Below are 17130 nucleotides of genomic sequence, written 5' to 3' on the forward strand. Positions count from 1 at the left end.
GCATACTCCTACCTCTGTCTCTCTCTCTCTCTCTCTCTCTCTCTCTCTCTCTCTCTCTCTCTCTCTCTCTCTCTCTCTCTCTCTCCCTCACTCGTGTTGTAGGGTGACCTCACCCAGGCCACTGCCAGTCCTTTTCCTCCTGATTGAAGTCAAAATAAATGCCGTGTTGTTGTTTCGATCCCAAGTCTAACACGCAGCGTGGAGCCTATGCTGCATAGCGTGAGAAAGCAACCCTGTCGCATGTCGAAGTAGCTGGAGGGAGTTCAGTTGGGAGACCAGGCGACCTGTCGTATGAGACTCAGGCGTGTGTTTGTGTGCGTGTGTGTATGTGTGCGTGTGTGTGTGTGTGTGTGTGTTTTAGATAAAGTGTTTTTTGTCTCTGCATGCAATTCAAATTAAAGAGATGTTGGCCTCATTAAAATCAGACATTTGGATACTGTGAGAGACAAATTGAAGTGAGTGACCTTGGATGTTTACCTTTCTTTCTTTCTTTCTTTCTTTCTTTCTTTCTTTCTTTCTTTCTTTCTTTCTTTCTTTCTTTCTTTCTTTCTTTCTTTCTTTCTTTCTTTCTTTCTTTCGTTCTTTGTTTATTCTTTCTTTCTTTCTTTTTTGTGTAAATTGTATTTTTGGCTGACCTTTTATTTCTGAAGAAACTAATCCACTATATAAATTATATCATACTTGCACCAGGTTACCGAGAGTAAACCTCAGTCTTAGACATATTTACCCAGGATTACCTGGGAAATAAACCAATAATTCATCTTAACTATTCAAACAAAACCACGTATTTATTCATGTTTTTTACTAATAATCATGTGTTAAGCTACTGATGATATGGTCTTAAGAGGAAAACTGATTTATTTTAAAAAAGAATACTGGTTCTTTAGAAAAAAGAAATGTCCTTCTTCCTTCATGAAAACAGTAATATTTTAAATGTTGCCGTTCGGTTTTAAAATGGTAGATAATTAATGTTTGAATTAAGCTTTTATGTATGCAAACTCACACTTATAGGCAAAAACACATAGACACACATGCACGCACACTCTTGTGGATTGGGCAGAGACGGAGGGTGAATGAGAGCATACGTCAGATATTGAGCCAGTGTGATAGCCAGTGCAGTGTAGCACACTTCCAGGTATGACGTCATTTTTATTCTCAGCAATTTTTGATTATGAAGATAATAAATGACCACCTGTCTTCTGCGTCTCCCTCTTCCTTTCCAGCTGTACACAGAGGGCAGCAGGACAGAAAAAAGAGAAGAAAAAAACAGAGAAAGACAAAGGACAAAAGAAGTGCCTTAGAAGTGAAAGAGGAGGAGTGCCACACAATCTGCCGCACTTTGTGAACAGTAAAGAAGAGATGAGACCATTAAAGAAAAACAGAGGGCGTTCTCCCCCGTTAACTAGAGGCAGAGGGGGGAGAAGGAGAGGGGGCTCTCAGCCCCCTCAAGAGAAAGATGCCAAAAGAATCAAGAAGGAGACACTCGTCAAAACCACACAGCACACACCCAACACTCCCTCCACACGCAAGCAGACCCCGCCTGCAGTGGCCAACTCTAACGAAGAACCCATGACAAACAGCAATACCCCCAAGATGGAAGAGTCTACCGAGCTAAGGAAACCTGTTGAATCAGCTGAAAAGGATGTAAAAAAGGCAGAAGAAAAGATAGGAAAGGAAAAAACATTGGGCATGAACGGAAATGGAGCTGTGTCCACTGACAGTGTAGCATCTCCTACCTCTGCCCCTGCAACGCACTCCACAGCCACACCCCCTCTGACCACCAATCACAACCCCAATTTAGTCTCAGTCTCTAGTAGGAAAACAGCCACATTTAAGGCTCGCATACCCAAGAAGAAATACACATATGAGCACTTTGCTAATAACGCAAGTGCTCTGACTACCATTCCTACCTCCAGCCCTGCACTTACACATAATAGTTACTGCAATATTAACAGCAAGGTCTGTGATAGTCTGAATATGACCAATAATAATTTCAAGAATACTAACAATATTAGTAATATCATTAATAAGAATATGAATGTTAGTCTCAACAGTAGTACTAACAATAACACTACAAGTAGTATTAACAATGTGGCCAATAGTAGTAACAGTGGTGCTGGGAGTCAGAGCACTTTTATCAATAGCATTAATAATAATTGCTCAGGTAATCAGCCATCAGTGCAAACTGTGGATAGTAAAGCTACAGAAGCAAATCATTTTGTTCTCATGGAGGATCGGACTCTCAGGACAGCAGATTCCCAGGAAAAAGAGTCCCAAGCTGGGGAAAATGAGTCAGAGGGGGCCCCTAATTCAGTGCGCTCCTCATCCACTGACACAGCAAGTGAGCACTCAGCTGATCTGGATGTGATTGAAGCAACTGGCCCAAACCTTCGTCAGAAGAACTCCCACATCCCAGCTCCCCTCCATAACTCACACCCTAAAGAGGCCAGTCTTTCAGAGGGGCTAGCTGAAGCACTGGCCAAAGGCATGAAAAACCAGAGAGTCCTGGCTCGCCAGATAAAGAGGACCAGGGAGACCGGTGTACGGGCTGCAGGCGAGGGAGGGTTTAAGGAGAGAGACTCATGCCCTCTTTCTCCTCTGTTCAGACCTGGGGTGGTGCGTAGGGTGAGTGGAGGTACTGTTGAAGTCCAGCTCCAAGGATCGGAGACCCTTGTTAACTATCCTTTTCATGGTGGAACCGTAATGACATCATCATCGGGGGCTGAGAGCGTTGTGGAGTTAATTTTGGATGCCTCCCCACCTGGCATGGCACCTGTGGCTGTAAGGACCCGAGTATGTGTGCCCTTTGGTGGAGAGGAGGGGGGTCCTTTGCTGTACAGAGAGGGGATTGTCTCTCAGGTGGACCCCCACCCTGGTGTTTCATTCCCTTACCAGGTGCTCCTGAGCGAAGTCGGAGAGACTTCGGATGACGGAGAGTTAGGGGACAAGGAGGGGAAAAGGAAAGCTAATGCTCAGACTGTGTGGGTTTCACGACAGAGCCTAAGACTGCTCACTCCTCCCTGGGAGGTCCCACATTTGGATGGTGGGAGGGCAAGAGAGAGAGAGCGGGAGAGAGAAAGGGAAGAGAGGGAGCGGAGGGAGGAGATGGAGGTAGAAAGGGAAGTATGCCAGTTGAGTATTGGGATGGGGGTACTGGGAGGGGGGGCAAGGTTGGGGCATGGTTTTTCACATCAAGGGGTTACAGCTGGACATACCTATGGAAATTTACATCCACCGACCCACTCCCCCACTGTGACTGCTGGTGCAGCATCCAGCACAGTTCACGGCTGCAGAGATAACTACTCTGACATAGAGAGACAGAAGCAGCCAAACACCCCAGAGGAAGACGTAGAGGTGTCTCGTTTTAACATGGGTCTGTCTATAGGTCCCAAGTCAAATACTGGAACCCCTCAGCACAGAAATATAATTTCCAAATCCAGTGGCTACCCCCCCTCCTCCCCTCACCTCTCTGTGGTTCGGGGCCTGGGACCCCCACACCTTTCTACCCTAGCTAGTCCCCAGCCACCCCCTTCCCCTGCCTTACTGGGGTCCGAAATGAACAATACCACTCCAAACCTACCTCCATCCAAGACCACTCCCACCCAGACCTCTACTCCCACTTCTGGTGGGGGGTCTTCCTCTACCTCCTCTCGCTCCAGGACTCCCCTGTCATTGGCTCAGCAGAAATACAAGAAGGGTGATGTGGTGTGCACCCCTAATGGTATTCGCAAGAAGTTCAATGGCAAGCAGTGGAGGAGGCTGTGCTCCAGAGAGGGCTGTATGAAGGAGTCACAGCGTCGAGGATACTGCTCCAGACACTTGTCCATGAGGACCAAAGAGATGGAGGCAGCTGGGGGGGAGAGGGGAGGGGGCAGCAGCTCAGGGACCATCACCCCCTCTGACCTGCGGGGCAGAGCTAGCAGTGAGTTTGAGTGGGATGACACCTCAAGAGAGAGCAGTGAGACCAGTAGCAGAGGAGATTCCAGACCCCGCTTGGTCCTCCCCTCCATACTCCCCCATGACCTGTCATCACGCTTTGACTTCGATGAGTGTGAGGCCGCCACCATGCTTGTGTCATTAGGGAGCTCCCGCTCTGGCACCCCGTCCTTTTCTCCCATCTCCAACCAGTCCCCCTTCTCCCCTGCCCCCTCCCCCTCCCCCTCCCCGCTGTTCGGCTTCAGACCAGCAAACTTTTCCCCGATTACTGCGTCCCCGGTTCTGCAACACCGGAGGCACAGGCAGCCCAGTGGTACGGGGGGTGGAGGGGGAGGGGGTAGTAAGGCAACAACCCCAGCTGGAGGAGGGGAAAGGGAGAGACACACTTCAGGTATCCAGCCCTCGTTCCACAGCAATCTGACGTTTACAGTCCCCATGAGCCCCAGCAAACGAAAGCCAGACGCACCACCTCCACCACCCCTCCCTTCACACTGCCACGATTACACACCCAAGACAGAGCTGGAGCAGGGGGACCTCAACAACTCTTTCAGGGTGCTGTCCCCACAGACACCAGTTTCACATTCCCGCACGCATACACCCACCTTCTCCCGGCCAAGAGGAGTGACCACCCCCTCCTCAAGCAGACCCCCGTCCTCCGCTGCTGTTTCCCCTCCTCCTCTGCTGGTATCTCCAACTCCCCCTTCTCCTCTCACTCCCGATGGAGGACATCGTCGTGTGGTCCCTGTATCCCAACAGGCCTTGCGGGACTCCCCTGTCATTGTTAGGAATCCCGAAGTCCCACTGGCAAAATTTACAGAATGTCCCTTGGGAAAAGGAGAAGGGGAAGGAGGTGAGAACGAAGGAGGGATTGAAAACCCCTTATCTAAAGACATTGGTGTTACCCCCTTCACCCCTCAGCCAATTTCTGGCCTCCAGGTTCCCGTCCCCATTAATGCTGCTGCAGCCGCAGTACCCAACGGCACCGTCCTTTTGCGAAGCCCAGCTCAAACTCTGGTGCTCGTGTCCCCGACACCTTCCTCCCTGCCCACCACTGACATCCCTGCCACCCCCCTGCAAGCCCTCTCGGTTACTGTCAGCACAGCGTTAACAGCTTCCGCTCCAAGTAGCACGGACAGCTCTGGAGAACGAGAGAAGAACAGGGGGACAGGCTTTGGGGGTGATGTTCAGCAGCCAGTTCCTTGTCACCCCTCTCCCACTGCACTGCTACCCCTGATCCTGCCAGCAGAAAGTCTTCATCCTGTCCCACGAAAGGACATCATCATGGGACGTCCTGGCACAGGTGAGAATTGCTGCATATGTGTTGGTGTGTGTTGTATGTGAGATCGGTGACTTTAAAGGAATGAGGAAAATCTTTTTGGGAAATTAAATTGCAATTAAAACATGAATGAATAAAAATAATGAATTATGAATTCTGTGCACCTCCAGAAATACTATTGCAGCACACAACTCAATAAAAGAAAATGTTTCTTGTCAGTCAGAAAATACAACAATATAGATTATTTTATTTTTAACATTATTTATATATAACATTAATTAGGGATAATGTGTTGAAAATGTTTTAATGCATTTATTTCAAAGCGAGGAATAATTACAATACACTAAAACTTGCTGTTAGAGCACCCTTTATACTGTTAATATTTCCTTTTTAAAATATTGTTGTAGTAAAACAATGAAATACAAATTAAATATGAAGGAAATATTATCTTCTATTCAATTTTACACCATTTTTGATACCTAACTCATCTCAAGGGACAGATTTGTACAGCATCCCTAGTAGTGTGGCAGAGAGAGTTACAGGCTCTCTGCTTTTTATTGTTCTCTGCGTAATAATATCTTTTGGTATGTTTTTATAATTAAGTTGCATGTTATCCACAGAGTATATTCACTAAACTCTCTCTTTAGGATTGTCTCAAACCTTTTTAAAGGATGTATTTTGTGATAGCTGTGTCACTCTGTAGTGTCAACCACCAAATCCCACAGTGTCAGCTCTGAATGGACTGAGGATGCTCTGTTTACTAACCTTGAGCTAACAGGTAAACTAATATTTTTCAGTACGATGGCAACGATTCTTTCACTCAGACTAGACATAGAAATGCAGTTAAAGTATAGCTACATCTTGAGAAAAGTATCAGAGGAGAAACAGAGGAAACATTTCTGTTCATTAATGTGAATTCAGTTGATGCTACTGCAAGTGGCATGAGCATTAAAATAACGAGACGATGAGGCAAATATTGTAAATGTAGCTTTACGAGTTCCTCTTTTTATTTTACACACACACACACACACACACACACACACACACACACACACACACACACACACACACACACACACACACACACACACACACATCGAGAGAGAGAAGCAGAGGGAGTTGTACTTAAGCCTTAATTTTAATTTTCCTACAAAATAAAATAGTAAATAAAAAGGACCTTTCGCAGCGATTTGTTTCTACCTCTATATTTTTATGATCACTAAATACAAACCATTACTATGTTGTGTTGTATTTCAGTCATTAAATAATGCTAATTCACTTTAACAACCAGCAGAGTCAGTAGTCTTGAGCATAAAACGTGCTAATATACTGTATAATGTTTTTAAAAATGTGTAGTAATTTATCTGAGAGCAGATCACACCTGCAGTGCTATAGAAGGTTAGATTCACATGAATGTGCCTCGACCTGTGTGTGTTGATGCCCAGTGAAAGAAGCTGTTAGCCAACATGCTGTTGTCCCATATGGCTTCCTCTTGTCGTCTGTCCACCATCCTCATGTCTGCTGGTTACAACAAACTAAACGCTAACTCTGGTCACATGGCCCACAGAAGCCCTGAAACAGGCACCTGTAATTCACCAGGTCAAGAGGAGACTTATTGAAATCACAGCTGATGATGACCAAAAATTCAATAAATGCAATGAAATTTTCTAATCAGCAGTTAGTGAGATAAGAATAATTCATACCCTTCTTTCCGGTAACTGGGAGAAAGAGAACTTGGTTTATCTGGTGATTGTTATGAAAGGGCAATTTTACATCACACATCATATTTAGGAGTCGAACATAGTCATTTAAAAAAAAAAAAAATTAAATTAATTTGTGTTTGGTTTCAAATTTTAAATGCAAATGGAAAAGGAAACACACTAACTGTTTGCAAAATTATTTATGTGTATCCATGTATGTGTGTGTGTGTGTGTGAGAGAGAGAGAGAGAGAAAGAGAGTTAATAAAAGAGAATAAGTATGCATGGACATGCATGCTTTGGTGCTTTTGTGTTTTCTATAGGGATTAGACAACGCGTTATACAGGATTAGCTTTGACGATATTGGAGAATCCCTCTTATATTTCAAGTTGTTATAGACAGAAACTTCGAGTGGTAGCAATCAAACCTAACAGTATAAAGACAAGACACAGTGCAACAGCATGGATTTATAATGGAAAGGGATTGGTACGTTTGATAAGAAAAATATGCAGTCTGAAGAGAAAGAAGTGTTGTCAGGGACTAGCAAGAAATTAACATTTAAAGACAAAAGCAAAAGTGGGTATGAAACGTGTTGGCTAGATGTATGTCGGATAGTTATGGACTGTTTCTACCAACTTGTTTTTAATTTTGTGTTTTAAAGAGAGAAAAAGAGAGAGAGAGAGAGAAAATGGGGGGGGGGGGGGGGGTATATCATGACCAGTGTGGATGAATAAAGGAAGGAAGAAAACAGGAGAATTCAAAAAGTAAAATGTTTGTGTAAATGTTTCAGTTTGGGTCAGGGAGGAAAGCCGCGTGCCGCACACACCAAACATCCTGTACTAAATGGTTCGGGACGGATACACATACCATTACACCCCTCGTACATAGTGTGTTTGTGTCTGTGTGTGTCTGTGTGTGTGTCTGTGTGTGTGCTATTTGGTTTTGACTTCCTGACCCCAGAGACTATTATCTTCGTACTCACTACAAACTATTTCCGCTTACTCTTGCTGTGTGTATGTTCATCTGTTTGTTTGTTTATTAGTGACTCATATATCGACATAGTGAAACAAGGTGTGGGCTGCATTTGTTGCCAGTAATACTGAGGTGGGTTGACTCTAGATGTGTGTGTATGTAGGTGATACGGGCCCGGGCCTATATGTTGTAAATTTCAGTGTATTGTGTGGGTGTGTGAAGAATTTGTTTCTGAAGCTCCTATGTGGAAATATGCTGTATTATGGTGTGTGTCTGTGTGTGTGAGTGTATTAGAGAGCACTATTTATCATCAGCTGAAAAGAAGGACCTATTTCTCACATCTGTTGTATATGGACATATAGTATAAGCAAGTGTAATTCACTTCACCATGGTCCTTTTGCCCTCAGTGTGTATGTACTTACCGCTGTGCAGACGTCCATGAGTGTGGCAGAGAAGTGAACAGGGAGGGGAGCGCTGTCATTTTGAGTGTACGGTTCCTACTCAGATTCCCTTTTTTTGCAGCTGAAAGGACGCAGAATGAATGAATAGCACCTCTTTGTGTGAGTGCACGCACGCTTGCCTGTTGTGCATGTGCATCTATTTCGTAGGTCTTTGAGTGAGGAGCACATGTGGGTGTTTTCTATAGAGTTAGAGAGGGTGTGTGAGCTTTTGCATATGGTCGAAGGAGAGTGTGAAATACGAGGGGAAGTATAAAACTGTGCGTGTGTGCAATCACACGTGCAGTATGTTTGTGATTTGCAAGTTTGTGTAGGTGTTGGTATTTTCTTACTGTCGTGTGAAAAATGAGCAACTATAAACAGATAATTTTCTAAATGTTTGAAATGTTGGTCACTGTTAAGAGTATGTTATTAAAAAAATATACAAAACATCTTGACTAATTTTCATTCTCTGAGGTCACTGGGAAATGTTTAGCAAAGAACAAAAAGTAGTCCATACTCAAAACCCTCTGCACAATTAGTGTTGACGCTTCTTGATCTCGAAGTGTATTTGCATATTAAATATGTGTATCTTCATGTAATGGCAGTAAATGTGATTCAGAATACACACTGAGTAGCTTGTTATTTGATTATATTTACGCCAAAAAGTACACAGATGTGGTGTCAGTCATAATTCTGTTCATGTGAACGTGAAAACACTAAAAAAATCTCCTCTGACACCCAGATTGAAATCAAACACAGGTTAACAACTCAGTGACTGACACATAATTGGTGGTAGGGGAAATTCTAGGACATATCAGGCCAAACTACAAGCAAACAATTACATTAATAAATTGTGCAAACTGAAGGTGGGCATGTTCAGGTAGGAACATTACATCAGGAGTGAATTAAATCACAGTGAAATATCTGGTAGTTAATTCAGGCTGATATTTTTCAGGAAGCTGATATAGTTCTAACACCTTATAGATAATTTAGTGAAGTGCGGATTCAACACACAGGGTATAAGAACACAGAGACCATGAAGAAGAAGGCAGTGAGTTGAGTTGAATTAAATTGAATTCGGCTCAGAAATAGGTAGTTGGTAATTCTTCTCTTGTGTATGTTATAAATCTATATACAGTAATCTCTCACACACGGATATGTTTTTGTTCATTCACTCAAAGATTGCAACAATCCTTTGTGTCAGTTAAGCTCCTCAACTGTCACACACTTTTAAGACAAAGCTGTGTATATTGTGTGTGTGCATGTGTGCTTTCACACCAAGGATGTGCTAATGAGTCAGTGCGTGTAAATGTCTTCTTATGAGTCGTCGAGTTGTTGTAAAACAGAACTGTTGGAGGAACAGACAGAAAACTGTTAGCGATGAGGTGAAGGATGAGACCCTTTTTATCGTGTCACGTGTGTGTTGCATGCAGTGTGTGTGTGTGTGTATGAGACGGAGTAACCAAGCGTCAATCATTGAGTACCGGATATGATGTGTGAGCGCCAAATGTCTGTTGCCATGGCAACAAAGCAAACATCACACTGATGTAGCCTGTACATAACACAGAATATTCACAAATAGAAATAGAGGACCCTGTGTGTGTGTGTGTGTGTGTGTGTGTGTGTGTGTGTGTGTGTGTGTGTGTGTGTGTGTGTGTGTGTGTGTGTGTGTGTGTGTGTGTGTGTGTGTGTGTGTGTGTGTGTGTGTGTGTGTGTGTGGGGCACGTGTGCTTGTGTCACTTTCCACTGAGAGAGGAGAAACTTCAGCACTCACATGTGTTTACACATCATGTTGGCTCCCTCTTGTTCCGTCTTTGGTGTTCGGGTGTTTTAGTCGACATTCTCCAAAACCGAAACGATCCTGGAAAATCGGATCGGTTACCTCTAAATTATTTTAACAGTGACTGAAGTGGTTCAGGTCTACATTCATATTTACAGCTGCTATTTCCACACTTAATACTGGTTTTACTTGCATAACACGGACAGTGTAGCACTCCTGAATGGCCAACTTTCATGACTCTGATCATGAAGTAAGTGAGGAACATGTGTTTTTTTGGTCTTTTTGCAGAGAGGACTTGGATGACATTGTTGCTGTACAGATCTTAAATGAGTTTTCTGTATTTATTCATTTGGACTTAAGTCCTGGTTTCAAAAGGAAACAAGCTTTTTCAGTATGATGACACTGCTCGGCATGTCACACACTGTGCTGCATGACTGTGAGCGTAATTATTAGTGTGAGTGTTTTAAGGAACAACTTTTTTTTTTTCATTGCAATTTTTGCATCCTAAATGTTTGTTTTTTTCTCCTTTAGTCACTATTCAAAGCAATATTTTTCGCCATTACAGACACGACAATACTCCACAGTAACAAATGATGGAAGGTAAAATTGCCACATAGCCGTTGTATATTATTAAGTGTGCATAATTGTCGGTATCTGTCCCTCTGTGTCCCTCAAACACATGCACATGCACACACAGTTTGTGCAACGAGTAAACATGTCACATTCCCTTAAGTACATGTGAATACAATTTTTTTTCGCACTGTTGTTTTGCACTTGGATACGTCTTTTTCTCTGCTCTCCTCCATATCATTTTTGTTTTTAGTTTTATTTTTCTTCCTAAAAAATTATAACACATTTATTTTAACCCTTTACTCCATCGCATTGCAGTGGCTTCGCCTCCCCTCCTCTTCACTTTGCTGTCTTCATCCTGGTCTACCCGGATACGGATACCCGGGAATAACATCCCCACTCCCTCCCACCCCTGCTTTACGTAACGCTTAAAGCCCTGCATATCCTCCCTGGCCATGGCAACAACCACATCTGGATCACACAGCCATCTAGACTGGCACCAAAGCACATGTGAAGCCCTCAAGACTTACCATAAAAGTCATGTGCAACGATAATCCTATTTCCTATTGGGCGAAGCATACTTTGGGGAGATTCTCAAAATGCACAGGTGCAGTCGGACTCCGTAGTCTGAGGAGCCTCCAAGACTTTGACAGTCTGCATGTAAAGTTAGAACAAGATTCAGAATTTTTTATTCCTTCCTCAGGGTCTCTGTCAAACTCATGTCTCAAGAGATCACAGTTTTCATGTTTTCCTCACATCCCAAAGTTTGGAAAGAGAAGGGTGTATATTTTGCTCAGGAATCTCTTTTTCTTCTTCATCCTACCTCTCCTCCTCCTTCTTCTCCTCCTCCTCCTCCTCCTCCTCCTCCTCCTCCTCCTCCTTTCCTTTCCTTGCATATCTTGCTCCATACTAGTTTTTGCACTTGGCTTTTTGGTGCTGCCCGACTGCTGGCCATTTATCTGCAGGCTAGTAGTGCCCCCAAATGGCCAAACCCAGACATTACAAGTTCCTTCACACAGTGGATGGAGAGATTAGGTTCTATGAGCACTGGTTTGAAGTTTGTGTTTAATTTATTCTCCTCAGTGTTTCACTGTCAAGAAAAGAAAACTGATGTGCAGCCACGTCAATGTGAAGTGTGATATATGTGTTAGATATATCCATCTTGCAATAACTGTAATACTAAATGATGGGAGGTCTCTCAAGGTTTTTTTTGTTGAAAAATTGAAATAAATAAGGAGGAAAGGACTGATAGGAAGTCTGCTCTAACTTTCAGTGACACTAGAATAAAAGGTCTTAAAAGAAATCTCATTTTTTGGCTCCCACAGAGCCGTCCCTCTGGATGACCATTAACCGTGCAAAAATGATCACTGAACTTGTATTTGATGCAATAGGTGGTGATGGTCGGTGGCAGACTAGTGACCACGGGCGACACGGGGACCTGTGCCCAACATAGCTGTTGCCATGGTAACTGCAAAAGACTGGTGGATCGAGTTATAATTGGACGGAGCAAATGGTGGGTTGTGGGAGGGAGAGACACAGAGCACAGGGGTGGAAGATGAATTAAGGGATGAGAGAGATGGGATGGGAGAGTGAGCTAAGGCGGTGCTCTGCCTGCATAGTGCCAGCGTAGGTAAAAAGGAGGAGGAAAAGTTTCTTGTGCGAGGTCACGTGTTGTTCGACAGATGTAATTTGGGGGGTAGAGACATGCATACATACGCATATTAAAAGCATGATGTCTGAAAGAGGAGACAGCCAATGAAAGCCACTGAACACCTACACAGATCTTGCACTGCCAGCGCAGCAGCAGGGAGAGATAGTTAAGCTTAGCTGAGGGGGAATTTCTCTTCTACTGTTTTTTTTCACACGTTCTCTCTCTTACTCTTGCCACTGTTCACCACTCTTCTCTGTTCTGTATGACTAAGTGCAAAAATTCTGTAGTTTCCCACCATCGTCTTATGTCTACTTCACCTTTCCTCTGCAGTATATATGCAGTCAAAAGATTGAGGTTTTGGGTGCAGTCTTATCTTAACTGTACATCTTTTTGTCCTCAAATGTTGTGTGATTGGAATCGTCTCTGAGGTGACACAAACAGGACCTGCTTTTCACACAAACACACGTGCAATATTTGGTTGTGGATCAACACAGAATTTCGGTGTGCTTAAACCAAGCTCAAGGACTCAACTCATTACTCTGCTCTGTATAATTGTGCTGATGTAGTTCATCATTACTAAGGGCTTGTAATGTTTACCCAGGGTTGTAACCACTGAGCAGCCACAGTAATCCCTCATCTCCACCCCTGCCCTCTTTCACCCTTTTTTCCTTTCACTCACTCGGCCGAGCTGTCCAACTCCCTCCCCCTTAACACACACACTGTTTGCTGGATTGACTTGTTGAGAGCTCAGTGCAGTTGATAAGCCTTAATCTCTTACTCATTCTGTCTCTTCTGGTAATGCCTATTAGTTTAACCCTTTTCTGTAACACACCAGACAGTCACCCCATATTTTTACATGATGCAACATGCTGCCTGAGGCCTCCGAAAATAAAGGCACATGAGAGGTGCTATGAATGTTGCATAATATTTGGGATGTTAAATTATTTCCCTTTTCCATGCATGTTGTTTTATAGTTTCACGTATGCAAAGTTTGACTTTTTAGTGTTTTTTATGATAGAAGTGTAACCCAGGACTGAGAGGGTTAACTTGTTTTACTACTGAGGGCAGCTGCTGCCAGTGGCTCTCACAACCTTATTGGTTAGTTCCCAAGCTCCTGATGAGCTGACTGGCCGGTGGTGGTAATTAAGTCCCTCCCAGTATTGTATTTGTCTAATGGATAGATGAGCTCAGCTGAGCATGACTTCTTGACTCAGTCAGTATGCTGAGGGACAAAAACATACGCACAACTCCTCTTCCACTCTGTCTCAGCTGCAATACACCTCAACAGTCTTGGTATCTTTAAATATTTTCCCTTTGTCTCCCCCATCTCTGGCCCCACACACCCTTCTTCCCTTTAAGAGAAGTTCTGTTTTCACAAGTTGTTTTCTCTCCACCCACCCACCACCCTCCTCCATCCCTCCCTCCCTTGCCTCTCCTGCTGAAAATGACTCTCGGTCTATTTTTACCCTTTGGTCCTCTCCACTCTTAGCCCGTTCCACCCATTTTCCCTCTCTTTCAAAAACCACCCTTACTCTCCTGTTTTCAGTTCTCCTCTTTCTCTTTCTCTCACTGTCCCTCTGAGTGTTGCATCAGAACATTTTTAATTTATGTCTTGAGGAGGTGCATTTGCATGATGGAGAGATGGAAAAATGTTTTGGGGGGATTTGAGAGTACTTTTCACGGTGGAAAAATTACATCACTTACCTTCTTACACTTAGCTGTGTTCCCCAAAAAAAGCAAAGGTTCTGCACTACCAGAGAAAACCTTTTTAATCTCTCTTGCAAGTGAACATTACTGATTTAATATATGATCAGTATTTATAATTGCACTCAACAGCTCTTTTAAACCCCCCCCCCCCCCCAAAAAAAAACAAACAACAACTCAGAAATCAGGATGAATGAACTTTAATGAGCACTGTGGATGTGCATTGTCATGTTGACCCCAGAGCCCTCGTCCACATCCATCCCCCTGTGCAGATTTACATAGAAAGACCTAAAGCAGCGTGGCAAGTATACAGTAGAAAGCTCACTAGCGCCACCCTGCATCGCATGGCCTTCATGGATACTTGCTGGAGTCGAGCATTTGTAAGGGGGAGGGATCTTGTCCGAATTCTGTAAAGCCATTGGTTGGCCTACATCTTAGTGTTGGCCTTTGATTCGCGTTTCTCGGCATCAGCCAAGGTTTACTACGAATCCTGCACCAATGACATGAGGCAGGGGTGGGTTAACTGAGAGAAACATAAAAATAGACACTTTAGAGGGCGTTGTTTGAGCGCCATACCGTGTTTCTAGACGGAGACGATAAAGATACGTGGCGCTTTTTATTTATTGGTGTCGAGAATTTAAGATACAATCATTTTTGGGGGTGATTTCGACCTCTGAGTGTGAAGCCGGGTAAAATTTGCATATGACTGGCATTCCAGTGCACACTCTGACCAATCAGGAACCGCGGCGGGCAGATGACAGGTGGCTCGATTGGCCAATAGCCGAGCGGAATTCGCCGAATGGGGGCGGGACAAGGCTGGGCGAGGTTGACAGGACGAGAAGGGGAGGAGGAGGAGGAGGGGGACGAGTACAGGGGGGGCAAAAGCAGCCTAGTTTACAACAAGAGGAAGAGGAAGGGAAAGAAACAGAAAGGGCCGAGGCTTACGAGAGAGACAACGAGACAAAAATAAGGGAGTAAAGTCGGGCGGGGAGCTGTAGGGGTGCGACAGGAGGACTTTTGCGGACCACAACAACACTCGTAACAGCAAGTATTTAGCGAAGTGGACGATGTGCGCGCCGATGTCGTCCGCACGAAGTGGCTAGCTAACCTGCTGCAGACGGACGGACTTCACTAAAGGCTTCACCCTAACGTAACTGTACCGCTTCTCTTGTAAAAAAGCCTCCCCCTCGTCCTTTATCGGGCTTGGCTTCTGTATTCATCTTCAACCAGCCGCCTTAAAGAGCTTTGACCAAGAAGAAGAAGAAGAAGAAGAAGCAGCAGCAGCAGCAGCAGCAGGAGGAGGAGGAGGAGGAGGAGAGAGAGAGGGAGAAAAATACAACACCGAGTCATCTCCCCCCCTATTTTTTTCTCCTCTTCTCTCTTTTGCTGACTGGAGCCAGGAGTTCTCCTCACCGTGGTTGCTTTTTTATTTTATTGTATTAGTCTCGTCAGGTTTGTGTGGTCACATTTGGACAGGTAGGGAGAGGAGAGGAGCTGGTGAATTTGAAGAGATTGTGCAGACATCAACTAATAAGCAGTAGCTTGGTAGTAGAAAGACGATAGTGTTTTTTTGGTGGCTCTCTCTCTCTTGATAATCAAACTGATGGATAGCTGGCTTTTAAGTAGTGGGTGATGGATGAATGCACCAGATTTACAGTCAACATCTGCTTTTGCGTTGTAATAAACAGGGATAAACTCGACCTAGTTGGTCTCATTTTATCTAAGTGATTGTGGATCTTGGCAGGTGTTAATTAAATTGCCACGGTTAAGACAGGTGCACAGTACGACGTGTTTTTTTTTTTGGTTTTGGAGGGGTGGTAGGAGTAGAGGTAAAGAGATGGGAAAAACAAGTTAGTATTTGGTGTAAATGCACTTGTCAAACTGTCCTTACTGGATTATTTTGGCAGCCAGTGCGTGTGAATACGCCTTTTGTAGTTGAGACATGAGAACAATTGCGTTTCTTTTGCCTCAGTCTGTGCGGCGGGTGCACGACCAGGGGCGTTCCCGAGAGGTTGGTCCAATTTGGAGCGGTGCACTTGAGGCTCCAGTTGTTGCAAGGGGCAGCTAAATTAGCGACTCTGCGGGTTTTTTAGTGTTATGAAAGAAGAAGAAAAACAAGTGCAAATAAAAGTATAAACGGTGCACGCAGTGGACCGTAAGCTACTTTCTCCCTCCACCTCCCTCCCTCCAAGTTAGACGAATCACCTTAGCTTTGATCGCCCCCCAGTTTGCTTGTTGCAGTGCTGTCAGACCTGATCGATACAGTGCCCTCTTACAGCAGCCCCCTTTTTCTTTTTTCTGCTGTTTCTTTTTACCCCAGGTTGCTTTATGTGCTTCTTTAAAAAAAAAAAAAAGCTACCGAGCCCCAGCTGGTCTGCAACCGTATTGTAGCTTCAGAGTATGGTTTGACATGGCCCAGAAAGACTGCGTAGTTTCCGGGCTGATGTTTTAATCCAGGCCGTGGATGGGCTTGAGGCCTTGTTAACCCCCTCATGGCCAAGCTTCTGTAGTAATGTAAACAAACTGGGAGAGAGGGCATCGGGGGTAATTAGACCAAAGGGAGGAGGAACCGTTCCTTCGACCATTATCATCTTTTCAGTGGTTTGTTTGTACATTTATGCATTCTCAACCATTTTAACTTAAGTTTTGTGTTTTATTGAAATCGTTTATAGTACATTTTGTCCACTGATGTTTGATTGCTCGGTGTGCGTTTTTAGGTTGCGGCATTCTGCGATACGGAGAGATGGACTCTACTTGACTGACATATTTTATTTATACTCGCATTGGAAATAAAGAGAACGACAAATTGTAAAGTCCTCAAGATGATGATGCAGGGGGGGCGATGCAGTGATTATTGTGAATGATGACTGCAACCTGTAGGGATGAAACGGATACAGACACCATTGAGCACTTGTCGTCATCTGTGAGCTTCCCAGCAATATCAGCTCGAGATTTTGGACTTGAGATGTTTTCTGTTTTGTTGTAGAGGAGAGACTTTAAAAGGGACATATCATTATTGTTTTTTTGTTGTTTTTTGTTTTGGGAGGGGGGAGAAACATCAAGGATTTCATTCAACCATGTTCTCTTCAGAGAATCCTCAATA

The 17130-nt window shown here is 44.1% G+C and overlaps 1 protein-coding gene across 1 annotated transcript in view; it reads left to right on the forward strand.

Moving 5' to 3' along the window:
- The window catches only part of cicb (capicua transcriptional repressor b), a 36067-nt gene that overhangs the window by 5449 nt on the left and 13488 nt on the right, over positions 1-17130 (forward strand). Inside the window, exon 2 of the mRNA XM_062421734.1 lies at positions 1224-5236. Within this exon, the coding sequence (XP_062277718.1) occupies positions 1360-5236 (3877 nt within the window). The 5' untranslated portion in view covers positions 1224-1359. The remainder of the gene's footprint in view (positions 1-1223; positions 5237-17130) is intronic.

The sequence above is a fragment of the Scomber scombrus genome, chromosome 7, assembly GCF_963691925.1.
Source record: "Scomber scombrus chromosome 7, fScoSco1.1, whole genome shotgun sequence".
NCBI lineage: Eukaryota > Metazoa > Chordata > Actinopteri > Scombriformes > Scombridae > Scomber > Scomber scombrus.